The 27,050-nt window shown below is 47.5% G+C and overlaps 2 protein-coding genes across 2 annotated transcripts; both read left to right on the forward strand.

Moving 5' to 3' along the window:
* KPTN (kaptin, actin binding protein) lies at nucleotides 1–21,941 on the forward strand. Its single transcript, XM_085047071.1, has 14 exons — nucleotides 1–331; nucleotides 2,422–2,504; nucleotides 3,164–3,248; nucleotides 4,116–4,170; nucleotides 4,789–4,864; nucleotides 5,652–5,725; nucleotides 7,299–7,408; nucleotides 10,943–11,014; nucleotides 13,221–13,284; nucleotides 15,322–15,457; nucleotides 16,905–17,078; nucleotides 17,874–18,313; nucleotides 19,006–19,039; nucleotides 21,831–21,941. Exons 1-14 carry the CDS (start codon nucleotides 58–60, stop codon nucleotides 21,939–21,941), a joined length of 1,788 nt encoding a protein of 595 aa, XP_084903197.1. The 5' UTR covers nucleotides 1–57.
* Nucleotides 18,956–27,038, forward strand: LOC146421784 (sodium/calcium exchanger 2-like; the record flags this gene model as incomplete). Its single annotated transcript, XM_085047073.1, has 5 exons — nucleotides 18,956–19,039; nucleotides 22,940–24,680; nucleotides 25,672–25,775; nucleotides 25,880–25,897; nucleotides 26,901–27,038. Coding segments are annotated over exons 2-5 (1,996 nt in total), but the record flags the coding sequence as incomplete, so codon positions are not given.
* Between the last annotated feature and the right edge of the window lie 12 nt (nucleotides 27,039–27,050).

Below are 27,050 nucleotides of genomic sequence, written 5' to 3' on the forward strand. Positions count from 1 at the left end.
CCTCCGTTCGCCTCCTCTCCGCTTCCCATCCCTTCCCAATCCCCTCCCAGCCTCTCCATGTCGCCCTGGGGCCGCTGCCCGCTGGTGGAGGACAGCTTCAGCCGGCTGGGCTCGCAGAGTAACGTGTACGGGCTGACGGCCTTACCGGGGAGCAGCGGAACGGGGAATACCGGAGGAGGGAATACCGGAGGAGGGAATCCCGGAGGAGGGAACACCGGAGCGGGGCTGCTGGCGGCGGCGCTGAAGGGCAAAGTGCTGCAGTTCCGTTACCTGCAGCTGCGGCCCAGGCTGAGGCCTCTGGCCAGGGAGATGCAGTTCACCTATATACCGGGTAACGGGGGTTTGGGGTTTTGGGGGGTTTTGGGGGGATTTTGGGGATTTTGGGGGTTTGGGGGTTTGGGGGTTTTGGGGGTTTGGTTTTGGGGTTTTTGGGGTTTGGGGGGTTTGGGGATTTTGGGGATTTGGGGATTTGGGGGATTTTGGGGTTTATTCGGGGGCTTTAGGGATCCCAGAGGGATTTGTGGAGATTTTGGGGTTTGGGGTTTATTTGGGTTTGGGGGGTTTTGGGGTTTTGGGGATTTTGGGGTGTTTTGTGGGGATTTGGGGGGATTTTGGGTGATTTTAGGGTTTGTTTGGGGGCTCTGAGGATTTGGGGGCATTTTGGGAGGTTTGGGGATTTGGGGGATTTTGGGGTTTATTCGGGGGCTTTAGGGATCCCAGAGGGGATTTTGGGAGATTTTGGGGGAGGTTTGGGGTTTTTGGTGTTTGGGGGGGTTTGGGGTTTGGGTTTGGGGGGTTTGGGTTTGGGGTTGGGGGTTGGGGGTTTGGGGGTTTTGGGGGTTTGGGGTTTTGGGGGATTTGGGGTTTGTTCGGGTTGTTTGGGGACCCCAGAGGATTTGGGGTTTGGGGGTTTTGGGGTTTGGGGGTTGGGGGTTGGGGTTTGGGTGGTTTGGGGTTTTTGGGGTTTGGGGTTTGGGGTTTGGGGGGTTTGGGGATTTTAGGGTTTATTTGGGGTTTTGGGATCTGAGGGGGTGTTTGTGGGTGATTTGGGGATTTAAGAGGGGATTTGGGGTGTATCTGGGGATTTTGGGGGATTTGGGGGAGATTTTGGTGGTTTTGGGGTTTATTCGGGGGGTTTGGGGGCTTTGGGAGGATTTGGGGGATTTTGGGGCAATTTTGGGGGATTTGGGGGATTTTGGGGTTTATTTGGGGTATTTGGGGATTTTGGGGGATTTGGGGAGAATTTGGGGGTTTTGGGGTTTTGGGGAGTTTTGGGGATTTTTGGGTATTTTGGCTAATTTTGGTGGATTTTGGGTTTATTTTGGTGGATTTTGGGGAATTTGGGTGATTTTGGGGATTTTGGGGATTTTTGGGGTTTTTAGGGTGTTTGTGGCTAGGGGGATTTGGGGGGATTTCGGGGATTTGGGGTGATTTTTAGGGGTTTGGGGGATTTGGGGGAGATTTGGGGGTTTTAGGGTTTGTTGGGGTTTTGGGATCTCAGGGGGTGTTTTGGGTGATTTGGGGATCCCAGGGGATTTGGGGAGATTTTGGGGTGATTTGTGGGAGATTTGGGGAGATTTGGGGGGATTTTGGGGTTTATTTGGGGGTTTGGGGGCTCTGAGAGGGATTTTTGGGTGATTTGGGATCCCAGAGAGGATTTGGGGTTTATCCAGGGAGCTTTTGGGATCTCAGGGGTGTTTTTGGGGTGATTTTGGGCATCCCAAAGGGGATTTGGGGTGAATCCGGGGAGTTTTTGGGGTCTAACCGGGTGGGTTTTGGGGTTCCCAGGGGGATTTGGGGGGATTTGGGGTCTAATCAAGGCAGTTTTTTGGGGTCTAACTGGGGGATTTTGGGGTTTTTGGTGTTCTCAGGTGGTGTTTTGGGGTTTTCAGGTGGTTTTTGGGGTCTGACTGGGGGATTTTTGGGGTTTTTCCAAGTGGTTTTTGGGTTTCTAAGGGTGTTTTTGGGGTTCCCATGGTGATTTGGGGTTTTTGGGGTTCTCAGGCTGTTTTTTGGGGTTCTCAGGGTGTTTTTTGGGGTTCCCAGGCTGTTTTTTGGGGTTCCCAGGCTGGTTTTGGGGTCTAATGGTGGATTTTTGGGGTTTTTTCAGGTGGTTTTTGGGTTTCTTTGGGTGTTTTTGGGGTTCCCAGGGTGTTTGGGGTTTTTGGGGTTCCCAGGCTGTTTTTCGGGCTCTGAGGCTGTTTTTGGGGTCTAACTGGGGGATTTTTGGGGTTTTTCCAGATGGTTTTTGGGGTTCCCAGGCTGTTTTTTGGGGTTCTCAGGCTGTTTTTGGGGTCTAACCAGGCTGTTTTTGGGGTTCCCATGGTGATTTGGGGTTTTTGGGGTTCCCAGGCTGTTTTTGGGGTTCCCATGGTGATTTGGGGTTTTTGGGGTTCCCCCCCTGCCTCTCTCTCTCCCCAGTCGATGCCGAAATCGTTTCCATCGATTCTTTCCCCAAATCTGCTCCCCAGCGAGGCCTCGTGGTGGGAATCACCTTCATCAAGGTGGGCTTTGGGATTTTGGGGGATTTTGGGGTTTCTGGGGTGGTTTTGGGATTTCTCAGGGTGTTTCTGAGGTGGTTTTTGGGGTGATTTTTGGGGATTTTGGGGTTTCTCAGGGTGTTTCGAGGTGTTTTTGGGATTTTTTTGGGGTGGTTTTGGGGCTTTTGGGGTGGTTTTGGGGTTTCTCAGGGTGTTTCTGGGGTTTTTCAGGGTGGTTTTGGGATGGTTTTGGGGTGGTTTTGGGGCTCTCAGAGTGTTTATGGGATTTTTGGGGTGTTTCTGGGGTGGTTTTGGGATGTTTTTAGGGTGTTTTTGGGAGATTTTGGGGTTTCTCAGGGTGTTTTTGGGGTGGTTTTGGGGTGATTTTTTGGGATTTTGGGTTTTTGGGGTGGTTTTGGGGTGATTTTTTGGGATTTTGGGTTTTTGGGGTGGTTTTGGGGCTCTCAGGGTGTTTTTGGGGGATTTTTGGGGTGGTTTTGGGGGATTTGGGGCTTTTTGGGGTTGATTTTGGGGTGGTTTTGGGGTCTTGGGGTGTTTCTGGGGGATTTTTGAGTTTTTGGGGTGTTTTTGGGGTTTGGGGTGTTTTGGGGTTTTTTTTGGGTGTTTTTGGGGTTTTGGGGTTTGGATTTTGGGGTTTCTCAGGCCGTTTTGGGGTCCCACAGGACTCGGGGGACAAACCAACTCCTTTCCTGAACATTTACTGTGATTATGAACCAGGATCAGAGTTCGACCTCGACTCGGTGGCGCGTGAGTGACCCCAAATTCGGGTGGGAAATCCCAAATATTGGGATTGAAACCCTAAATTCGGGTGGGAAATCCCAAAATTGGGATTGAAAACTGAAAATGGGGTGGGAAATCCTGAAAATCGGGGTGGGAAATCCAAAATTGGGATTGAAAACCTGAAAATGGAGATGGGAAATCCCAAAATTGGGGTGAGAAATCCAAAATTGGGGATTGGAACCCAAAAATTGGGGTGAGAAATCCCAAAATTGGGGTGGGAAATCCCAAAAATTTGGTATTGAAACCCGTAAATTGGGGTTTGAAAACCCAAAACTGGGGTGGGGAATCCCAAATTTGGGGATTGAAACCCAAAAATTGGGGATTGAAACCTGAAAATTGGGATTGAAAACCCAAAATTGGGGATTGAAACCCTGAAATGGGTGGGAAACCCAAAAATTGGGGTGGGAAATCCCAAAATTGGGGATTGAAACCCGAAAATTCGGATTGAAACCTGAAAATGGAGATGGGAAATCCCAAAATTGGGGTGAGAAACCCAAAATTGGGGATTGAAACCCCAAAACTGGGGTGGGAAATCCCGAAAATTTGGGATTGGAAACCTGAAAATGGGGTGGGAAATCCTGAAAATCGGGGTGGGAAATCCAAAATTGGGATTGAAACCCTAAATTGGGGTGGGAAATCCCGAAAATTGGGGATTGAAACCCTGAAAATTGGGGATTGGAAACCCCAAATTGGTGTGGGAAACCCGAAAATTGGGATTGAAACCTGAAAATTGGGCTGGAAAATCCCAAAATTGGGCTGGAAACCCCAAAAATGGGTGGGAAAACCCCAAAATCAAGAGGCTGGAAACCCCAAAAAGGGTTTTTTTCCCCCCAGAAAGTTGTCTGAATTTGGAGCTTCGCTTCACTCCCTTCCAGCTCTGCCACACCCAGTGAGTGCCTGAAACCCCAAAACCCCAAAAAATGCCCAAAAATTGCAAAAAAATGCCCCAAAATTCCCAAAAATGCCCCAAAATTGCAAAAAAAATCTCCAAAAAATGGCCAAAAATGCCTCAAATTTGCAAAAAAAACCCGAAAAAAAGGCAAAAAATGCCCCAAAAATCAAAAAAATGCACCCAAAAATTCCCAAAAATGCCCCAAAATTGCAAAAAAATCCCCATAAAATGGCCAAAAATTTGCAAAATCCGAAAAATGCACCCAAAAAATCCCAAAAATGCCCCAAAATGCAAAAATGCCCCAAACTAAAAATGCCCCAAAATCCCAAAAATGTCCCAAAATCTGAAAAACCCCGAAAAAATCCCCAAAAATGCCCCAAAAACCCAAAAAAATCCCCCAGAAATGCCCCAAAATAAAAAAAATGCCCCAAAATTGCAAAAAAATCCCCAAAAAATGCCCAAAAATGCCCCTAAATCCCCAAAAAATGCCCCAAAATCCCCAAAAAATGCCCCAAAATCCCTAAAAAATGCCCCAAAATCTCCCAAAAATGCCCTAAAAATGCTCCAAAATCCCAAAAAATGCTCCAAAATCCCCAAAATTGCCGAAATCCACAGGGTGAAGGTGGGAGAGCACCTGGAGACTGTGTTCCTGCTGAGTGGCAATGACCCTGGGATTCACCTGTACAGAGAGGTGAGTCAAAAATACCCAAAAATACCCAAAAAATGTCCTAAAAATATCCTAAAAACATCTCAAACACCCTGGGATTCACCTGTACCGAGAGGTGAGAGCTGAAAACACCCAAAAATGCCCCAAAAATAGCCTAAAATATCCCAAATATTTCCTAAACATCCCAGGATTCATCTGTACCAAGAGGTGAGAGTTAAAAGCACCTAAAAATAATCAAAAAATATCCTAAAAACCTCCTAAAAACACCCAAAAATACCCCAAATCCACCTACCGAGAGGTGAGACCCCAAAAACCACCCAAAAATATCCTAAAAACACCCAAACTATCCCATTTCCCCCATTTTTTCCCCATTTTCCCCATTTTCCCCATTTTTCCCATTTTCTCCCCATTTTTTCCCCATTTTTCCCCATTATTTCCCCTTTTTTTCCCATTTTTTCCTGTTATTTCCCCATTTTCCCCATTTTCTCCCCGTTTTCCCCATTATTTCCCCATTTTTCTCCCTGTTTTCCCCATTTTTTCCCCATTTTTTCCCATTTTTTCCCCATTTTCTCCCCATTTTCCCCCATTATTTCCCCATTATTTCCCCATTTTCCCCCATTTTTTCCCCTTTTTTCCCATTTTTTCCTGTTATTTCCCCAATTTTTCCCCATTTTCTCCCCATTTTCCCCCATTATTTCCCCATTATTTCCATTTTCTCCCCATTTTCTCCCCATTTCTCCCCATTTCTCCCCATTTTTTCCCATTTTTCCCCATTATTTCCCCATTTCTCCCCATTTTTTCCCCGTTTCAGAATCCTGGCTCTCACCAGTTCGAGGAACAGCCAATCCAGCTGCTCTTCCCGGAGCTCCAGGAAGTTCCCAGCAAGTACAACTCTTTCCCTTTCCCCAATTTTCCCCAATTTTTCCCCAATTTTTCCCCAATTTTTCCCCAATTTTCCCCCAATTTCCCCCAATTTTCCCCAATTTTTCCCCAATTTTCCCCAATTTTCCCCAAATTTTCCCCAATTTTCCCCAATTTTCCCCAAATTTTCCCCCAATTTTCCCCCAATTTCCCCCAATTTTCCCCAATTTTTCCCCAATTTTCCCCAATTTTCCCCAAATTTTCCCCAATTTTCCCCAATTTTCCCCAATTTCCCCAATTTTCCCAACTTTCCCCATTATTTTTCCCATTTTCCCCCATTTTCCTCATTATTTTTCCCATTTTTTCCCATTTTTTCCCAATTTTTCCCCATTTTTCCCCCATTATTTCCCCATTATTTCCCCATTATTTCCTAATTTTTTCCCAATTTTCCCCATCATTTCCCCCATTATTTTCTCATTATTTTCCTATTTTCCCCAAATTTCCCCATTATTTCCCCTTTTTTCCCCATTTTTCACCATATTTTCCCCAATTTTCTCCACACTCCCCATTTTCCCCATTACTGTTCTTTTGTTTTTGCTGTTTTTCCCAAATTTTCCCCATTATTTCCCCATTATTTCCCCAATTTTTCCCCATTATTCCCCCATTATTTCCTCTTTTTTTCTCCTGTTTTTCCCCAAATTTTCCCCATTTTTCCCCCAATTTCCCCCATTATTTCCCTTATTATTATTATTTTCTCCATTATTACTTCCCCCATTATTTCCCCAATTTTTCCCCAATTTTCCCCATTATTTTTCCTTTTTTTTTACTGTTTTTCCCCAAATCTCCCCCATTATTCTCCCATTTTTTCCCCCATTATTTTCCCCATTTTACCCCAAATTTTCCCATTTTTTCTCCATTTTTCCCCCATTATTTTCCCCATTTTTCCCCATTTTTTTTCTCTTTTTTCCACCTATTATTTCAACATTATTTTCCCCATTTTTCCCATATTCCCCCATTATTTCCCCCATTATTTTTCCTTTTTTTCCCGTTTTTCCCCAAATTTTCCCCCATAATTTCCCCCATTATTCCCCCTTTTCCCCATTTTCCCCTATTTTTTCACCTAATTTCCCCCATTATTTCCCCAATTTTCCCCCAATTTTTCCCCATTATTTCCCTTTTTTTTTCTCCTGTTTTTCCCCAAATTTTCCTCATTATTTTTTTCTTTTTCCCCATTATTTCCCATTTTTTCCTTTTTCCTTTTTTCCCCAATTTTCTCCCATTTTTCCCCATAATTTCCCCAATTTTTCCCGATTTTTCCCCCATTATATCCCTCATTATTTTTCCTTTCTTTCCCCCAAATTTCCCCCATTATTCCCCCATTTTCCCCCAATTTTTCTCCAATTTTCCCCCATTATTTCCCAATTTTTTCCCCATTATTTCCCCCATTTTTCCCATTATTTTCCCCCTATTTTCCCCAATTTTTCCCCATTTTTCCCCCATTATTTTCCCCATTTTTCCCAATTTTTCCCCCTATTTTTTCCCCAATTTTTCCCCATTATTTCCCCAAATTTCCCCAATTTTCCCGTTTCTCCCGCAGTGTTCTCTGGCTGGATTTTCACTCTTTGCCCATCTCTGGTCATCGTCTGTCGGCTTTTGGCTGCCAGAATGGCTTCGTGAGAGTGGCCAGGGTGGACCAGGAGAGCAGGGGTGAGAAATCCTAAAAAAAACCCAAAAAAACCCCAAAAAAACCCAAAAAAACCCAAAAAATCCAATAAATAATGGGATAAACTGGGATCAAACTGGGATAAACTGGGATAAACTGGGATCGATCCAGAATGGCTTCGTGAGAGTGGCCAGGGTGGACCAGGAGAGCAGGGGTGAGAAATCCTAAAAAAACCCCAAAAAAATCCCCAAAAAAACCCCAAAAATCCAATAAATAATGGGATAAACTGGGATCAAACTGGGATAAACTGGGATCAATCCAGAATGGCTTCGTGAGAGTGGCCAGGGTAGACCAGGAGAGCAGGGGTGAGAAATCCCAAAAAAAACCCAAAAAAAAACCCCAAAAATCCCGAAATTCCTACCCAAAAAACCCCAAAAATCCAATAAATAATGGGATAAACTGGGATCAAACTGGGATAAACTGGGATTGATCCAGAATGGCTTCGTGAGAGTGGCCAGGGTGGACCAGGAGAGCAGGGGTGAGAAATCCTAAAAAAATCCCAAAAAAAACCCCAAAAATCCAATAAATAATGGGATAAATTGGGAACAAACTGGGATGAACTGGGATAAACTGGGATTGATCCAGCTTGGCTTCGTGAGAGTGGCTCAGGGTGGACCAGGAGAGCAGGGGTGAGAGTTCCCAAAAAAATCCCCGAAAATATCCCCCAAAAACCCCCAAAAATCCCGAAATTCCCACCCAAAAAACCCCAAAAATCCAATAAATAATGGGATAAACTGGGATGAACTGGGATAAACTGGGATAAATCCAGAATGGCTTCGTGAGAGTGGCCAGGGTGGACCAGGAGAGCAGGGGTGAGAAATCCCAAAAAAATCCCCAAAAAAACCCCAAAAAAACCCCAAAAATCCCGAAATTCCCACCCAAAAAACCCAATGGGATAAACTGGGATCAAACTGGGATAAACTGGGATCAATCCAGAATGGCTTCGTGAGAGTGGCTCAGGGTGGACCAGGAGAGCAGGGGTGAGAGTTCCCAAAAAAAACCCAAAAAAAAACCCCAAAAATCCCGAAATTCCTACCCAAAAAACCCCAAAAATCCAATTATGGGATAAACTGGGATGAATTGGGATCAAACTGGGATCAATCCAGAATGGCTTCGTGAGAGTGGCCAGGGTGGACCAGGAGAGCAGGGGTGAGAGTTCCCAAAAAAAAAACCCAAAAAACCCCCAAATTCCCACCCAAAAAACCCAATGGGATAATGGGATAAACTGGGATCAAACTGGGATCAAACTGGGATAAACTGGGATTGATCCAGAATGGCTTCGTGAGAGTGGCCAGGGTGGACCAGGAGAGCAGGGGTGAGAAATCCTAAAAAAAACCCCAAAAATCCCGAAATTCCTACCCAAAAAATCCCAAAAATCCCATAAATAATGGGATAAATTGGGATGAACTGGGATCAAACTGGGATGAACTGGGAACAAACTGGGATTGATCCAGAGTGGCTTTGTCTGTGTTGACCAGGAGAGCAGGGGTGAGAAATCCTAAAATACCCCAAAAAAATCCCCAAAAATGAAATTCCCATAAAAAACCCCAAAAATCCAGTGGGATAATGGGATCAAACTGGGATCAAACTGGGATAAACTGGGATCAAACTGGGATCAATCCAGAGGCAATTCCAGTTCCCATCCCAACCCCAAATTCCCTTTTTTTCCTGGAAAAATCCCACAATTCCCACCCAGAATTCCCCAAAATCCCCCAAAACCCCAATCCCAGATTATCCCATAATTATCCCCAAAATTCCCACCCCAAAAACCTCCCAATCCCAGTTTATCCCATTATCCAACTGGGATCCAACTGGGATCCAACTGGGATCAATCCAGATTGGTTGATCCCCAAATTTTCCCCCAAATTTTCCCCCAAATTTTCAAATTCCCCCAAATTTTCCCCCAAATTCCCCCAAATTTTCCCCCAAATTCTCCCAGATTTCTCCCAAATTTCCACATTTTCACCCCAAATTTCCATTTTTTCCAATTCTCCCAATTTCCATTTCCCCAAATTTCCCCCTTTTCCCCAATTTTCCCCAATTTTTCCCCCAATTTTCCCCCAAATTTCCAAATTTCCCATTCCCAAATTTCCCCAAATTTCCCCAAATTTTCCCAAATTTTCCCAAATTTTCCCAATTTTCCCCAAATTTTTCCCAATTTTCCCCAAATTTTCCCCCAATTTTCCCAAATTTTCCCCAAATTTTAAATTTTCAAATTTCAAATTCCCAAATTTCCAAATTCCCCAATTAAATTTCCAATCCCCAAATTTTCCCAAATTCCCCCAAATTTTCCCCCAAATTCTCCCAGATTTCTCCCAAATTTCCACATTTTACCCCAAATTTCCATTTTTTCCCCCAATTCTCCAAATTTCCCCAAATTTCCCCAAATTTCCCCCCCCAATTTCCCCAAATTTCCCAATTTTCCCCCAAAAATCCCAAATTTCCCCAAATTTTCCCCAAATTTCCCCAAATTTCCCCCAAATTTCCCCAAATTTTCCCCAAATTTTCCCAAAATTTCCCCAAATTTTCCCCAAATTTTCCCCCAAATTTTCCCAAATTTTCCCAAATTTTCCCCAATTTTCCCCAAATTTTCCCCCAAATTTTCCCCAAATTCCCCAATTTTCCCCAAATTTTCCCAATTTTCCCCAAATTTCCCCCAAATTTCCCAAATTTCCAAATTTCCCAAATTTCCAAATTCCCAATTCCCCAAATTCCCCAATTTTCCCAATTTTCATTTTCCCCCAAATTTCCATTTTTTCCCCCAAATTTCCCCCAAATTTCCCCAATTTCCCCCAAATTTCCCCAAATTTCCCCAAAATTTCCCCAAATTTCCCCAATTTCTCCCCAATTTACCCCAAATTTTCCCCCAAATTTCCCCAAATTTCCCCCAATTCCCAATTTTTCCAAATTTTCCCAATTTCTCCCAAATTTTCCCCAAATTTTCCCAAATTTTTCCCAAATTTTCCCCTTTTCCCCAAATTTTCCCTAATTTTCTCCCAAAATTCCCCCAAATTTCCCCAAATTTTCCCCAATTTTCCCCCAAATTTTCCCCAAATTCTCCCAATTTTCCCCCAAATTCCCCCAAATTTCCCCGAATTTTCCCCCAAATTCCTCAATTTTCCCCCAAATTTTCCCAAATTTTCCCCCAAATTTCCCAGATTTCTCCCAAATTTCCACATTTTCACCCCAAATTTCCCCCAAATTTCCACATTTTCACCCCAAATTCCCCCAAATTTCTCCCAAATTTCCACATTTTCACCCCAAATTTCCATTTTTTTCCCCCAAAGACAATTCCAGTTCCCATCCCAACCCCAAATTCCCTTTTTTTCCCAGAAAATCCCACAATTCCCACTCAGAATTCCCCAAAATCCCCAAAAATCCCAATCCCAGTTTATCCCATTTTCCCCGGGATGAACCCAGAGTGGGAATTTTGGGGAATTTTGGGGATTTTGGGGATTTTGGTTAATCTAAACCCAAATTCCTGATTTTTTTTCTCCCGGAAAATTCGGGAATTCCAGCAGTGCTGCAGAGCTGGAGCATCCAGCAGGACGGGCCGGTCTGCACGGTGCTGCTCTTCCCTCTGCCCCTCGGTGAGAAACCCCTAAAATATCCCAAAAATATCCTAAAAATATCCTAAAATAACCCCAAAAAATCTGTTCCCTCTGCCCCTCGGTGAGGATCCTAAAAAAACCCGAAAAATATCCTAAAAAATATCCCAAAATAACCCCAAAAATATCCTAAAAATATCCTAAAATATTCCAAAAAACTGTTCCCTCTGCCCCTCGGTGAGAAACCCCAAAAAAACCCCAAAAATATCCTAAAAAATATCCCAAAATAACCCCAAAAATATCCCAAAAACTGTTCCCTCTGCCCCTCGGTGAGGATCCCAAAAAACCCCAAAAAACCCCCAAAAATATCCTAAAATATCCTAAAATATCCCAAAAAACCTCCCAAAAAACTGTTCCCTCTGCCCCTCGGTGAGAATCCTAAAAACCCCAAAAAATATCCTAAAAATATCCCAAAAATATCCTAAAAAAATCCCAAAATCTGTTCCCTCTGCCCCTCGGTGAGAAACCCCAAAAAACCCCAAAAATATCCTAAAATATCCCAAAAATATCCCAAAAACACCCCCAAAATCTGTTCCTTCTGCCCCTCGGTGAGAAACCCAAAATAACCCCAAAAAATATCCTAAAATATCCCAAAGAAACTGTTCCCTCTGCCTCTCGGTGAGGATCATTAATATAACCCCAAAAATATCCCAAAAATATCCCAAAGAACTGTTCCCTCTGCCCCTCGGTGAGGAACCCCAAAAAACCCCAAAAAAACGCCAAAAAAAGGCCAAAAAACCCCCAAAACCCCCCCAAAAAATCCCAAAAAAATCCCAAACATATCCCAAAAATATCCCAAAAAAACCCCGAAAATATCCCAAAAATATCCCAAAATAACCCCAAAAATATCCCAAAGAAACTGTTCCCTCTGCCCCTCGGTGAGGATCCTAAAAAAATCCTAAAAAATATCCTAAAATATCCTAAAATAACCCCAAAAATATCCCAAAAATATCCCAAAAAAATCCAAAAAAAATCCCAAAAAATCTGTTCCCTCTGCCCCTCGGTGAGGAACCCCAAAAAACCCCAAAAAAATCACAAAAATATCCCAAAAATATCCTAAAAACATCCCAAAAAATCTGTTCCGTCTGCCCTTCGGTGAGAAACCCCAAAAAAATCCTAAAAAATATCCTAAAATAACCCCAAAAATATCCCAAAAATATCCCAAAAAACTGTTCCCTCTGCCTCTCGGTGAGGATCCTAAAAAACCCAAAAATATCCTAAAAAAACCCCAAAAATATCCCAAAAATATCCCAAAAAACTGTTCCCTCTGCCTCTCGGTGAGGATCCTAAAAAACCCAAAAATATCCTAAAAAAACCCCAAAAATATCCAAAAAAAATCCCAAAAAACCCCAAAAAACTGTTCCCTTTGCACCTCGGTGAGAAATCCTAAAAAAAACCCCCAAAAAATCACAAAAATATCCCAGAAAACCTCCCAAAAAACTGTTCCTTCTGCCCCTTGGTGAGAAACCCCAAAGAAACCCCAAAAATATCCTAAAAATATCCCAAAAAACCTCCCAAAAATCTGTTCCCTCTGTCCCTCGGTGAGAAATCCTAAAAAACCCAAAAAATATCCTAAAATATCCTAAAATATCCCAAAAATATCCTAAAATATCCCAAAGAAACTGTTCCCTCTGCCCCTCGGTGAGAAATCCTAAAACCCCAAAAAACCCCAAAAAATCCTGGAAATCCTGAAAACCCAAAAAAAATCTGGAAAAAAACCAGAAAAATCCCAGAAAAACCCCAAAAACTGTTTCCTCTGCCCCATAGTGAGGAATCCCAAAAAATTCCCAAAAAAACCCTGGAAAAATCCCAAAAAAACAAAAAAAAATCCTGAAAAAAACCCTGGAAAAATCCCAAAAAAACCCCAAAAAATCATTTTTTCTGCCCCACAGTGAGAAAAATCCCCAAAATATCCCAGAAAAACCCCAAAAAAACCCCAAAAACCTCGGGAAAACCCCCAAAAAAACCTCGGAAAACCCCAAAAAAATCCGGAAAAACCCCAAAAAAACCCCAAAAATTATTTCCTCTGCCTAACAGTGAGAAAAATCCCCAAAAATCCCAGAAAAATCCCCAAAAAACCCCAAAAAACCTTCCCAAAAATCCCAAAAAGCCCCAGAAAACCCCAGGAAAACCTCGGAATTCCCAAAATTCCCATTAAAATTCCCATTTTTTATGGAATTTCCCGCAGAGGATCCTGAGGACTGCTGGAGTCTCCTGGTGAGCAGCGCCCTGGAGGCAACTCTGGTGTACAGGTGAGGAGAATTCCCCAAAAAATCCCAAAAAAATCCCGAAAAAATCCCGAAAAAATCCCAAAAAATCCCCCAAAAAATCCCCAAAAAATCCCCCCAAAAAATCCCAAAAAACTCCCGAAAAAATAAAAAAAAATCACCAAAAAATCTGAAAAATTCCCAAAAAAATCCCAAGAAATTTCCCAAAAAATCCCAAAAAATCCCCAAAAGTCCAAAAAAAAATCCCCCAAAAATCCCAAAAAATTCCAAAAAAAATCCCCAAAAATTCCCAAAAAATCCAAAAAAAATCCTGAAAATCCCCAAAAATCACCCAAAAAACCCAAAATTCCCAAAAATTCCCCAAAATCCCCAAAAAATCCCCAAAAATTCCCCAAAATCCTCCCAAAAATTCCCCAAAAAACCAAAAAAATCCCAAAATATCCCAAAAAATCTCCAAAAAATCACCAAAATCCCCAAAAAATCCCGAAAATCGCGAAAAAAATCCCCAAAAATTCCCAAAAAAAATCCCCACAAAATTCCCAAAAAAATACCAAAAAATCCCAAAAAAAATCCCCAAAAAATCCCAAAAATCCAAAAAAAATCCCAAAAATTCCCAAAATTCCTGCAGAGCTCCTCAGGGTTTCCCCAATTCCTGCAGGTTTCTGGCAGGAGGATCCTGCGGTGGATTTTGGGATTTTTTTGGGGGGAATTTTGGTGTTTTTTTGGGAATTTTGGGATTTTTTGGGGGAATTTTGGGATTTGGGATTTTTTGGGGATTTTTGGGGGAATTTTGGGGCTTTTTTTGGAATTTTAGATTTTCTGTGGGAAATTCGGGAATTTTGGGGGGATTATTTTGGGATTTTTGGGATCTTTTTTGGGGGAATTCAGGATTTTTTGGGGCAGAATTTTGGGATTTTTTTGGGATTGGGAAAATCAAGATTGCAGAACCTCAGTTTGGGGGAAAATCACCAAAAATCTCCAAACAATGGGGAAACGCTGCAGAATTGCAGGATTTTTGGGAAATTTTGGGAATTTCGGAATTTTTTGGGGGAAATTCGGGAATTTTGGGGATTTTTGGGGGGATTTTTTTGGGATTTTTTTGGGGATTTTTTTGGGGATTTTTTCGGGGATTTCAGGGATTTTCTCAGGGATTTTTTGGGAATTGGGGATTTTGGGGATTTGGGATTTTTTTTTTTTATTTTTTGGGGGGAAAATCACCAAAAACGCTGCAGAATCACGGGAATTTTGGGGATTTTTTCAGGGATTTTTTGGGGGATTTCAGGGATTTTCTTGGGGATTTTTTTGGGAATTGGGGATTTTTGGGATCTGTGATTTTTTGGGGGGAAAATCTCCCAAAAACGCTGCAGAATCGCAGGGATTTTGGGGATTTTTTGGGGGATTTCAGGGATTTTCTCAGGGATTTCTTTAGGAATTCAGGATTTTTGGGCTCTGTGATTTTTTGGGGATTTTTTTTGGGGAAAATCGCCAAAAACCATTGCAGAATCACGGGAATTTTGGGGATTTTTTGGGGATTTTTTTGGGGATTTCAAGGATTTTCTCAGGGATTTTTTGGGAATTGGGGATTTTTAGGAGTTGTGATTTTTTGGGGATTTTTTGGGGGGAAAATCACCAAAAATGCTGCAGAATCACGGGAATTTTGGGCATTTTTTCGGGGATTTCAGGGATTTTCTTGGGGATTTTTTGGGAATTCAGGATTTTTGGGATCTGTGATTTTTTGGGATTTTTTGGGGGAAAATCACCAAAAACACTGCAGAATCACGGGAATTTTGGGGATTTTTTTGGGGATTTTTTTGGGAATTTTTGGGGGATTTTTTTTGGGATTTCAGGGATTTTCTTGGGGATTTTTTGGGAATTGGGGATTTTGGGGATTTGTGATTTTTTGGGGATTTTTTAGGGGGAAAATCACCAAAAACCACTGCAGAATCACGGGAATTTTGGGGATTTTTTCGGGGATTTCAGGGATTTTCTCAGGTTTTTTTTCAGGAATTCAGGATTTTTGTTCTCTGTGATTTTTTTGGGGATATTTTTGGGGTTTTCCAGGCGAATCCTGCGGCTGGGTTTGGCTGATCCCCTGCAGCTGCCTGGCAGCTCCTCCTCTGACTCTGTCATTTGTGCCAAAGTCAGCGACGTGGATTTCGATGGAACTGCAGAGATCCTGCTGGGAACCTACGGCCAGGTGGGACCCAAAAACCCCAAATTCCCAAAAATTCCCAAAATTCTGGGGCTTCCCGAGGCGCTCAGCCCCAATTTCTGCCCTTTTTCTCTGAATTTCTACCATTTTTTTCCTGAATTTCTACTATTTTCACCCAAATTTCCATCATTTTCCACCAATTTTCCACAATTTTTCCACCAATTTTTCCTCAATTTTCCCCCCAAATTTCTACCATTTTCACCCAAATTTTCCCCTAAATTTCCCCTGAATTTTCCCCTGAATTTCCACCATTTTTCCCCAAATTTCCCCATTTTTTCCCCTGAATTTCCCCTGAATTTCCACCTTTTTTCCCCAATTTTCTCCCCAATTTTCCCCCAATTTTCCCAAAAATTTTCCCCTGAATTTCCACCTTTTTTCCCCAAATTTCCACCATTTTTCCCTGAATTTCCACAATTTTCCCTGAATTTCTACCATTTTCCCCCAAATTTTCCCCCAAATTTCCCACAATTTTCATCCCAATTTTCCCCCAATTTTCCCCCAATTTTCCCCCAATTTTTCCCCAATTTTTCCCCAAAATTTTCCCCAAAATTTTCCCCCAATTTTCCACCAATTTTCCACCAATTTTCCACCAATTTTCCACCAATTTTCCACCAATTTTCCCCCAATTATTCCACCATTTTCCCCCAATTTTCACTGTTTTCCCCCAAATTTCCCCCAGTTTTCCCCCAACTCCCCAAAATTCTGGAGCTTCCTGAGGTGCTCAGCCCCGATTTCTGCCCTTTTTCCCTGAATTTCTACCATTTTCGCCCAAATTTCCATCATTTTCCACCAATTTTTCCTCAATTTTCCCCCCAAATTTCTACCATTTTCACCCAAATTTTCCCCTAAATTTCCCCTGAATTTTCACAATTTTCACCTCAATTTCCACCAATTTTCCCCTGAATTTCCATTTTCCCCAAATTTCCACCATTTTCCCCCAAATTTTCCCCAATTTTCCCCAAAACTTCCCCCAATTTTCCTCTGAATTTCCACTTTCCCCCAATTTTCCCCCAATTTTCCCCCAATTTTCCCCAAAATTTCCACCATTTTTCCCCAATTTTTCCCCATTTTTTCCCCTGAATTTCCACCTTTTTTCCCCAAATTTCCACCTTTTTTCCCTGAATTTCCACAATTTTCCCCTGAATTTCTACCATTTTCACCCAAATTTTCCCCAAATTTCCCCTGAATTTTCCTCCAATTTTCCTCCAATTTTCCCCCAATTATTCCCCAATTTTCCCCCAATTTTCCCCAAAATTTCCCCCAATTTTCCCCCAATTTTCCTCCAAATTTCCCCAATTTCTCTCCATCTTTTCCCCCATTTTCTCCCCTTTTTTCCCCATTTTTCCCCATTTTTCCCCCATTTTCTCCCCATTTTTCCCCAATTTTTCCCACTTTTTTCCCCAATTTCTCACCTCCTCCCTCCTTTCCCCAGGAGCTTCTGTGCTACAAATATTTTGGGTCGAATTCTGGCGATTTTGGGCAATTTCTGCCTCTCTGGGCTCGGCGCTTCCCCTCCCCGCTGCTGGCTCTGCAGCCTTTGGACCTCACAGGAGATGGAATTTTGGAAATTGCTGTGGTGTGCCTGGGGGGGCTGCACGTGCTGCAGGTGAGAAATCCCAAAAAAATCCCAAATTCCCAAAAATTCCCAAATTTCCCGAAATTCCCGGAACACCCCAGCCCGAAATCCAGCGATTTTCCCCCAAAATTCTGTGATTTTCCCCAAAATTCTGCAATTTTTCCCAAAATTTTGTGATTTTTTTCCCCAAATTTCTGTATTTTTCCCCAAAATTCTGCAATTTTCCCCCAAAAATCCTCAAATTTTCCCCAAATTTCCCTCAAAATTTCCCATAATTTCCCAAAATTTCCCCAAAATTTCCCCAAATTTCCCCCAAATTTTCTCCAAAATTTCCCAAAATGTCCCTCAAATTTCCCATAATTTCCCAAAATTCCCCCAAATTCACCAAAATTCCCAAAATTTCTCACAAATTCCCCAAATTTTCCCAAAATTTCCCCAATTTTCCCAAAAATCCCCAAATTCATCCCAAATTCCCCCAAAATTTCCCCAAATTTTCCCAAATTTTCCTCAAAATTCCCCAAATTTTCCTCAAAATTCCCCAAATTTCCTTTATTTTGCCCAAATTTTCCCAAATTTTCCTCAAAATTCCCAAAATTTCCCTAATTTCCCCAAATTTCCCCAAAAATTCCCCAATATCCCCCAAAAATTCCCCAAAATTCCCCCAAAATTCCCCATAGTTTCCCCAAATTCCCCATAATTTCCCCAAATTTCCCCAAAAATTTCCCCAAAATTCCCCCAAAAAATTCCCAAAAATTCCCCAAATTTCCCCAAATTCCCCAAATTCCCCCAAATTCCCCAAATTTCCCCAAATCCCCCACTTTCCAGCACAGCCTGGAGCCAACAGCGCAGCTGCTGCGGGAGAGGCTGAGGAGGGAAGTGAGGAGCAGAAAACGGGGAGAAAACGTGGAAAAACGGGAAAAAAGCCAAAAACGAGGAGAAAACCTGGAAAAACCGGAAAAAACGGGAGAAAAACGGGGAGAAAACGAGGAGAAACGGGAAAAAAGGGGAGAAAAACGGGGAGAAAACGAGGAGAAACGGGAAAAAATGGGAGAAAAACGGGAAAAAACGGGAGAGAAATGGGAAAAAACGGGAGAAAAATGGGGAAAAATGGGAGAAAAATGGGAAAAAATGGAAAAAAAAGAGGAAAAAATGGAAGAAAAATGGGAAAAAATGGGAAAAAAAGAGGAAAAAAAGATGGAAAAAGAGGAAAAAGTGGAAGAAAAATGTGGAAAAAAAGAGGAAAAAAGGAAAAAATCCCGGAAAAGGCTCGGGAGGAGGAGGGAGGGGGAGGGCAGGGGGAGGGCGCCCTCCCCCACCCCAAACCCCTCAATTTCAATAAAAACTTTCCCGAAATTCCCGGATTTTGGGGCATTTTTGGGCTTCCCGAATCGGGGGGGGAGGGGTTGGGGGGTTTTGGGGTGATTTTGGGGTTTTTTTGGTGGTTTTTGGGTGGTTTTTTGGGGTGTTTTGGGTGGTTTTGGGTGTTCTTTGGGGTGTTTTGATATTTTTTGTGGGTTTGGTGGTTTGGGGTTTTGGGGTGTTTTGGGGTTTTTTGGTGGTTTTTGGGGTGATTTTTGGTGGTTTTGGGGTATTTTTTTGGGGTGTTTTGGTGTTTTTTGTGGGTTTTGGGGTTTTTTGGTGGTTTTGGGTGTTTTTTGGGTTTTGGCAGTTTTTGGGTTGGTTTTGGTGGTTTTGGGTATTTCTTGGGTTTTTGGCAGTTTTGGGGTATTTTTTGGGGGTTTTGGCAGTTTTTGGGTATTTTTTGGGTTGTTTTTGGTGGTTTTGGGTATTTTTTGGGGTTTTTGGGCAGTTTTTGGGTTGTTTTTGGGTATTTTTTGGGTATTTTTTGGGATTTTGGCAGTCTGGCTCCCGGGGGCGTTCCCGGGTGGGAAGTGGGCGTGGCCAATCCCAGCTCCGCCCCTCCCCCCGCTCCGCCCCTCCCCCAATGGATCTCTAGCGCGGCGCGGCGGAGCGGACCCGAGGGGGAACAGGTAGGGGGGGGGAGGAGACCCCAAACCCTCCCCGAGACCCCCAAACCCCCCCCGCCCCTCCCCCACCCCCCGCCCCTCCCCCCCCCGCGGCTTTTGGGGCCAAAAATGGCGAATTTGGGTCGGGGGGCTGGGGGGGGGCGGGGCGGCGGGGGGTCGTTCCCACGGGGGGGGGAGGGGAGAGCCGAGACCCCCCAAAACCCTCCCGGAATTCCCCAAAAATCGCCGAAATTTGGGGAAAAAAATTCCTCCTGGAAATTGGGGTTGGAAACAGGTGGGTGGGGGGGGGGCGGCGAGTCCATTCTGCCAAAATTCCCACAATTTCCCCAAAATTCCCACAATTTCCCCCAAATCCTCACCCCGATCCTTTCCCTCTTCATTCCCCAAATCCCCTCGGATTTCCCCCAAAATCCTCCCCTCGGATTTTTCCCGGATTTCCCCCAAATGGCCACGAAATTCCCCATTTTTTCCTCCCGAAATTCCCCCAAATCTCCCTGGGATTCACCCGAATTCCCCGATTTTTTCCCTTTTTCCCCCAAATTCCACCGGAATTCCCCCAAATTCCACCGAAATTCCTCGGATTTCCTCCCCAAAAATCCCCGAATTCCCTCAATTTCCCCCCCAGCTTCCCCGGAATTCCCGAAATTCCCACAATTTCCCCCAAATCCTCCCGAATTCCTCATTTTTCCCCCCAAAAAGCCCTGAAATTTCCCCCATTTTCCCCAAATTCACCGAGATTTCTCCCTGAATTCCCACGATTTCCCCACGTTTTGGCTCAGCTTCCCAAAATCTCCCGAATTTCACCACTTTTCCCTCAAAATTCCCACTGATTTCACCCGAATTCTCACACATTCCCCTCGATTTTCCCGAAATCGGCCCAAATTCCACCAAATCTCCCGAATTTTCCCACAAATTCCCACAAATTCCCCACATTTGAGCCCAAATTCCCTCAATTCTCGCAAATTTCCCCAAATTTCCCCAAATTTCCTCCAAATCCTCCAACCTCCCCCTGAATTTCCCCCCAAATTTCCTCAATTTCCCCCAAATTTCCTCAATTTCCCCCCAAATTTCCTCAATTTCCCCAAATTTCCCCCAATTCCCCTAAATTCTCAATTCCTACAATCCTCCACCTAATTTACTCTATTTACATGATTCTCCCAAATTTTTTCTTTGGAAATCCCAAATTTCCAATTTCTTCAATCTTCGGTTGCCACAAATCTGACCCCAAAATCTCCCAAATTCTGCAGATTTCCCCAGATTTTGCCCAAATTCCCCCAAAATTCCTCCAAATTCCCCTTTTGGTTCGAAATTCCTCCAAATTCCCCCAAAATTCCCAAAAATTCCCCCTCCCTCTCCCCGCTGCCGAATCCCCTCGGAAAACCCAGATTTGCTTTTGTCCTAAATCGCAGCTTTTCCCCCCAAATCCTTTTGATTCTCAAATCCGCCGGAAAAAAAAAAATAAAAAAATCCGCAGTTTTGAGGGAAAAACCAGCGGATTTGGGTCTCCGGCGGCCGAAAAATGGCAATTTTGGGGGAATTTCCCGGGATTTGGGATCAGCCGGATCCATCCTGGGGTCGTGGGGATGGAAAAATGGGAATTCTGGAGCTTCGTTTTGGGGGAAAATCCCCGAAAATGGGGAAAATCCTTCGGGATTATGAGGAAAATCCCCGAGAATTGGGGCAAATCCCTGCGGATTCGGGAAAATCCTTCCTCGGCCCCGCGGGGGGGTTTGGGGTTTAATTAACGGGGAGTGTTAATTGGGTTAATTGGGGGGAGATGTGGGGCTGCAGTGGGGCATTTATGGGGCATTTATAGGGCAGTTCTGGGGCATTTATAGGGCATTTATGGGGCACTTGTGGGGCATTTATAGGGCAGTTCTGGGGCAGTTAGGAGGCATTTTAGGGCCGTTATGGGGCAGAGCTGTCTGTCGCCCCACAGCGCCCCATTGCCACCCCATCGGGATGGAGCTGTGGGGCAGGATTGATCCATAGGGAAAGATTGATCTATAGGGTCAGGATGGATCTGTGGGGGGTTTGGGGATGGATCTGTGGGGCAGGATTGATCTGTGGGTCAGGATGGATCTATAGGGTCAGGATCGATCCATAGGGCAGGATTGATCTATGGGGATCTGTGGGTCAGGATCGATCTATAGGGTGAGCATGGATCCATAGGGTAGCACTGATCCATAGGGCAGGATGAATCTATAGGGCAGGATTGATCTATAGGGAGGATTGATCTGTGGGGGGTTTGGGGATTGATCTGTGGGTCAGCATTGATCTATAGGGTCAGGATCGATTCATAGGGATCTCTAGATCAGGATTGATCCATAGGGTCAGCATTGATCTATAGGGCAGGATTGATCTGTGGGTCAGCATGGATCTATAGGGCATGATCGATCCATAGGGATCTGTGGGTCAGGATGGATCTATAGGGTCAGGATGGATTTATAGGGATCTGTGGGTCAGCCATAGGGATTGATCTATAGGGATCTATAGGGCAGGATGGATCCATAGGTCAGGATCGATCTATAGGGTAGGATCGATCTATAGGGCAGGATTGATCCGTGGGGGGTTTGGGGATTGATCTATGGGGCCGCATCGATCTATAGGGTCAGGATCGATCTATAGGGCAGCACTGATCCATAGGGCAGCTGGATCTATAGGGCAGGATGGATCTATAGGGTCAGGATGGCTCCATAGGGCAGCACTGATCCATGGGGCAGGATGGATCTATAGGGCAGCCCCTCCTCCCCCTGCCGGATTTGGGGTTCCTCCCCCCCATCGCCCCCCCCAGCCCCGTTGCCATGGAAACCGCGCCGTTGCCAAGCAGGAGCAGAGCTGCCCCCGCAGCCGAACCCCCCCGCGCCGGGCGGGCAATGGAACCGTCCTGACCTATAGATCCTGACCCACAGATCCTGCCCTATAGATCATCCTGACCCCAAACCCCCCCGCGCCGGGCGGGCAATGGAACCGTCCTGACCCATGGATCCTGCCCTATAGATCATCCTGACCCACAGATCCACCCCGAACCCAAACCCCCCCGCGCCGGGCGGGCAATGGAACCGTCCTGACCTATAGATCCTGCCCCATAGATCCATCCTGACCCCAAACCCCCCCGCGCCGGGCGGGCAATGGAACCGTCCTGACCCATGGATCCTGCCCTATAGATCCATCCTGACCCACAGATCCACCCCGAACCCCCCCGCGCCGGGCGGGCAATGGAACCGTCCTGACCCATAGATAGTCCTGACCCACAGATCCACCCTGAACCCCCCCGCGCCGGGTGGGCAATGGAACAGTCCTGACCCACGGATCCTGCCCTATAGATCCATTCTGCCCTATAGATCCACCCCGAACCCCCCCGGGCCTGGTGGGCAATGGAGCAGTCCTGCCCTATAGATAATCCTGACCCACAGATAACCCTGACCCACAGATCCACCCCTTTCCCACCCCACAGATCCTGCCTGACCCACAGATCCCACCCCAAAACCCCCCAGATGCAGCCTGGTCCCACCCCATGGATCCATCCCAGACCCACAGATCCAAACCCGACCCACAGATCCCCATGGATCCAAAGCTGACCCACAGATCCATCTCGACCCCACAGATCCACCCCAATGTCACATCTCAACCCTGCATCCCAGCCCCACATCCTGACCCCATGGATCCTTCCCAGCCCCACACCCCACATCCCAACCCCACATCCCACCCCCGACTGCCACGTCCCCTCCCTACCACGGCTTCCCACACCCCACATCCCATATCCCATATCTCTGATCACAGCCCCATATCCCTGATCCCACACCCCATACCCCACATCCCACACCCCATATCCCATATCCCTGATCCCTGATCCCATACCCCATATCCCACACCCCATATCCCATATCTCTGTCCCCGCAGGCGCCATGGCGGCGCTGGCCCCGGCGCTGGCGGCCTGGCTGCTGCTGACCCCGCGGGGCGGCTCGGCGCTGCCCGACGGCCCCAACGGCACTTGCCGCGGCTCGGCGCGCTGCCAGCCCGGCGTGCTGCTGCCCGTGTGGCAGCCGGACGAGCCGGCGGCCGGCGACAAGGCGGCTCGCGCCATCGTCTACTTCGTGGCCATGATGTACCTGTTCCTGGGCGTGTCCATCATCGCCGACCGCTTCATGGCGTCCATCGAGGTCATCACGTCGCGCGAGAAGGAGATCACGGTGACCAAGGCCAACGGCGAGACCAGCGTGGGCACGGTGCGCATCTGGAACGAGACGGTGTCCAACCTGACGCTGATGGCTTTGGGCTCCTCGGCGCCCGAGATCCTGCTGTCCCTCATCGAGGTGTGCGGCCACCGCTTCCAGGCCGGCGAGCTGGGCCCGGGCACCATCGTGGGCAGCGCCGCCTTCAACATGTTCGTGGTGATCGCCGTGTGCGTCTACGCCATCCCGGCGGGCGAGAGCCGCCGCATCAAGCACCTGCGCGTCTTCTTCGTCACGGCCTCCTGGAGCATCTTCGCCTACATCTGGCTCTACCTCATCCTGGCGGTGATCACGCCGGGCGTGGTGCAGGTCTGGGAGGCGTTCCTCACGCTGCTCTTCTTCCCGGCCTGCGTGGTGTTCGCCTGGGCGGCCGACAAGCGGCTGCTCTTCTACAAGTACGTCTACAAGCGCTACCGCGCCGACCCGCGCAGCGGCATCATCATCGGCACCGAGGCCGAGCGCCCGCCCAAGGACCCCGAGGCCGACGGCGGCTTCCCGGCGCTGCCCGAGCCCGAGCCCGGCGCCTCGCCGTCGCCCACGCCCGAGGAGCGCGAGCTGGACGAGAGCCGCCGCGAGGTGATCCAGATCCTCAAGGAGCTCAAGCAGAAGCACCCCGAGAAGGAGCTGGAGCAGCTGCTGGACGCCGCCAACTACATGGCGCTGGTGCACCAGCAGAAGAGCCGCGCCTTCTACCGCATCCAGGCCACGCGGCTGATGACCGGCGCCGGCAACGTCCTGCGCAAGCACGCGGCCGAGGCGGCGCGGCGATCGCCGGCCGCGCCCGGCGAGGAGGACGAGGACGAGGAGGAGGACGAGGCGTGCAGCCGCATCTTCTTCGAGCCGTGCCTGTACCACTGCCTGGAGAACTGCGGCTCGGTGACGCTGGCCGTGGCGTGCCAGCAGGGCCTGGGCGCCAACCACACCTTCTACGTGGATTTCCGCACCGAGGACGGCTCGGCCAAGGCGGGCTCGGACTACGAGTACAGCGAGGGGACGCTGATCTTCAAGCCGGGCGAGACGCGCAAGGAGCTGGCCATCGGCATCATCGACGACGACATCTTCGAGGAGGACGAGCACTTCTTCGTGCGGCTGCTCAACCTGCGCGTGGGCGACGCCGAGGGCATGTTCGAGGCCGACTCCGACGACCACCCCAAGGGCAAGCTGGTGGCGCCGCTGGTGGCCACGGTGACCATCCTGGACGACGACCACGCCGGCATCTTCGGGTTCCGCGAGCGCTCGGTGCGCGTCAGCGAGTGCCAGGGCCACGTGGAGGTGACGGTGGTGCGCAGCTCGGGCGCCCGCGGCACCGTCATGGTGCCCTTCCGCACCGTGGAGGGGACGGCGCGCGGCGGCGGCATCGACTACGAGGACACCAGCGGGGAGCTGGAGTTCCGCAACGACGAGACGGCGTGAGGGGGATGGCGGGAGGGCGGGGCGGGGAGAGGGAGGAGGAGGATGGATGGGGATGGGTGGATGGGTGGATGGAGATGGTTGATGGATGGAGATGGATGGATGGGTGGATGGAGATGGATGGATGGAGGGAGATGGATGGAGATGAAGGATAAAGATGGATAGATGATGGAAGAGGAACAAGATGGATGGATGAAGATGGATGGATGGATGATGGATGGATGGAGGTGAAGGACAAGGATGGATGATGGATGGAGATGGATGGATGGATAGAGATGGATGATGGATGGAGATGGATGGAGATGGATGGAGGTGAAGGATAAGGAAGGATAGATATGGAAGAGGAACAGGATGGATGGATGGATGGATGGAGGTGAAGGACAAAGATGGAAGATGAATGGAGATGGATGATGGGTGGATGATGGACGGATGCGTGGAGATGGATGGGTGGATGGATGATGGATGGAGATGGATGGAGGTGAAGGACAAGGATGGATGATGGTGACGATGGTGACGATAATGACAATGATGATGGATGATGGGATGGAGATGGATGGAGATGGAAGGGGAACAGGACAGGTGGGTGATGGATGGAGATGGATGGATGGATGGAGGTGAAGGACAAGGATGGATGATGGATGGAGATGGAAGAGGAACAGGATGGGTGGATGACAGATGGAGATGGACAGATGGGTGGATGGATGATGGACAGATGGATGGAGGTGAAGGACAAGGATGGATGATGGTGACGATGGTGACAATAATGACAATGATGATGATGGATGATTGGATGGAGATGGATGACGATGACAGTGATGATATTGATGATGATAACAATGGATCATTGATGATGATGATGACGACGATGATGGTGGCTGATGATGATGATGATGATGACGATGATGTGGATGATGATGATGATGATGATGATGGTGATGATGATGCTGCTGCCCATGGCGCTGCCGCTGAGGTCCCCCTGTGCTGCCCCAGGAAGACACTGCAGGTGAAGATCGTGGACGATGAGGAGTACGAGAAGAAGGAGAATTTCTTCATCGAGCTGGGGACGCCACGGTGGCTCAAACGTGGCATCTCAGGTATGGGGACAGCGGGGGGACACTGAGGGGTCACCGTGGGGTCACTGTGGGGTCACTGCCAGGTCACCAGGGTCTCACCGCTGTCCTCTCCCCTCTCTCCGCAGCTCTTCTCCTCGCCCAAGGTAGGAGCCTTCGGCCTCGGCCTCGGACGCGTCCATGACATGGATGTCCCCATGGATGTCCCCATGACCGTGTATGTCGCCGTGTCCCACGCCGTGTCCTCGTGTCACATCCCGTGACCCTGTGGTGTCCCCACATTGTGTCCCCATGAGCACACCGTGACCCTGGCGTGTCCCCACGCTGTGTCCCCATATTGTGGCCCCATGACCACGCCATGTCCCCACGCCATGTCCCCATATCCACAGCATGTCCCCCTGTCCCCATGACCACGCCATGTCCCCATGTCCCCACACCTTGTCCCTGTTCCATGTCGCTGTGACCACACCATGTCCCCATGACCATGCCATGTCCCCATGTCCCCATATCCACAGCATGTCCCCCTGTCCCCATGACCACGCCATGTCCCCATGTCCCCAGACCTTGTCCCTGTTCCATGTTGCTGTGACCACACCGTGTCCCCATGACCATGCCATGTCCCCACGCCATGTCCCCACGCCATGTCCCCATGTCCCCATATCCACAGCATGTCCCCCTGTCCCCATGACCACGCCATGTCCCCACGGCCACACCATGTCCCCATGTCCCCAAACCTTGTCCCTGTTCCGTGTCCCCGTGACCACACCACGTCCCCAAGCCCATGTCATGTCCCCATATCGCCATGACCATGCCCTGTCCCCATGCCATGTCCCCAACCCCACAGCATGTCCCCATGTCCCCACGCCATGTCCCCATATCCACACCATATCCCCCTGTCCCCATGACCACGCCATGTCCCCATGCCATGTCCCCATGTCCCCACACCTTGTCCCTGTTCCCTGTCCCCGTGACCACACCATGTCCCCACGCCATGTCCCCATATCCACACCGTGTCCCTAAGCCTACACCATGTCCCCAAGCCTACACCATGTCCCCAAGCCTACACCACATCCCCACGCCCTGCCCCGCGATGTCCCCGCGATGTCCCCGCGATGTCCCCGTGATGTCCCCGGCTGTCCTGCCCGGCAGGGGACGGCGAGCGGCAGCTGTCGGCCGAGGAGGAGGAGGCGCGGCGCATCGCCGACATGGGCAAACCCGTGCTGGGCGACAACCGGCGCCTCGAGGTGGTCATCGAGGAGTCCTACGACTTCAAGGTGACCCTGGGGACAGGGGAGGGAC

This window comes from Lichenostomus cassidix, unplaced genomic scaffold (genome assembly GCF_008360975.1).
Source record: "Lichenostomus cassidix isolate B80296 unplaced genomic scaffold, HeHo_3.0 HiC_scaffold_878, whole genome shotgun sequence".
NCBI classification, from domain to species: domain Eukaryota; kingdom Metazoa; phylum Chordata; class Aves; order Passeriformes; family Meliphagidae; genus Lichenostomus; species Lichenostomus cassidix.

Bases quoted from the DNA above. Each gene is read 5' to 3' on its own strand.
- KPTN (XM_085047071.1), top strand. From the start codon at position 58: ATGTCGCCCTGGGGCCGCTGCCCGCTGGTGGAGGACAGCTTCAGCCGG. The intron at 332-2,421 runs GTAACGGGGGTT...CTCTCTCCCCAG, and splicing joins GCAGTTCACCTATATACCGG to TCGATGCCGAAATCGTTTCC. The intron at 18,314-19,005 runs GCTCGGGAGGAG...ATGGATCTCTAG, and splicing joins AGGAAAAAATCCCGGAAAAG to CGCGGCGCGGCGGAGCGGAC.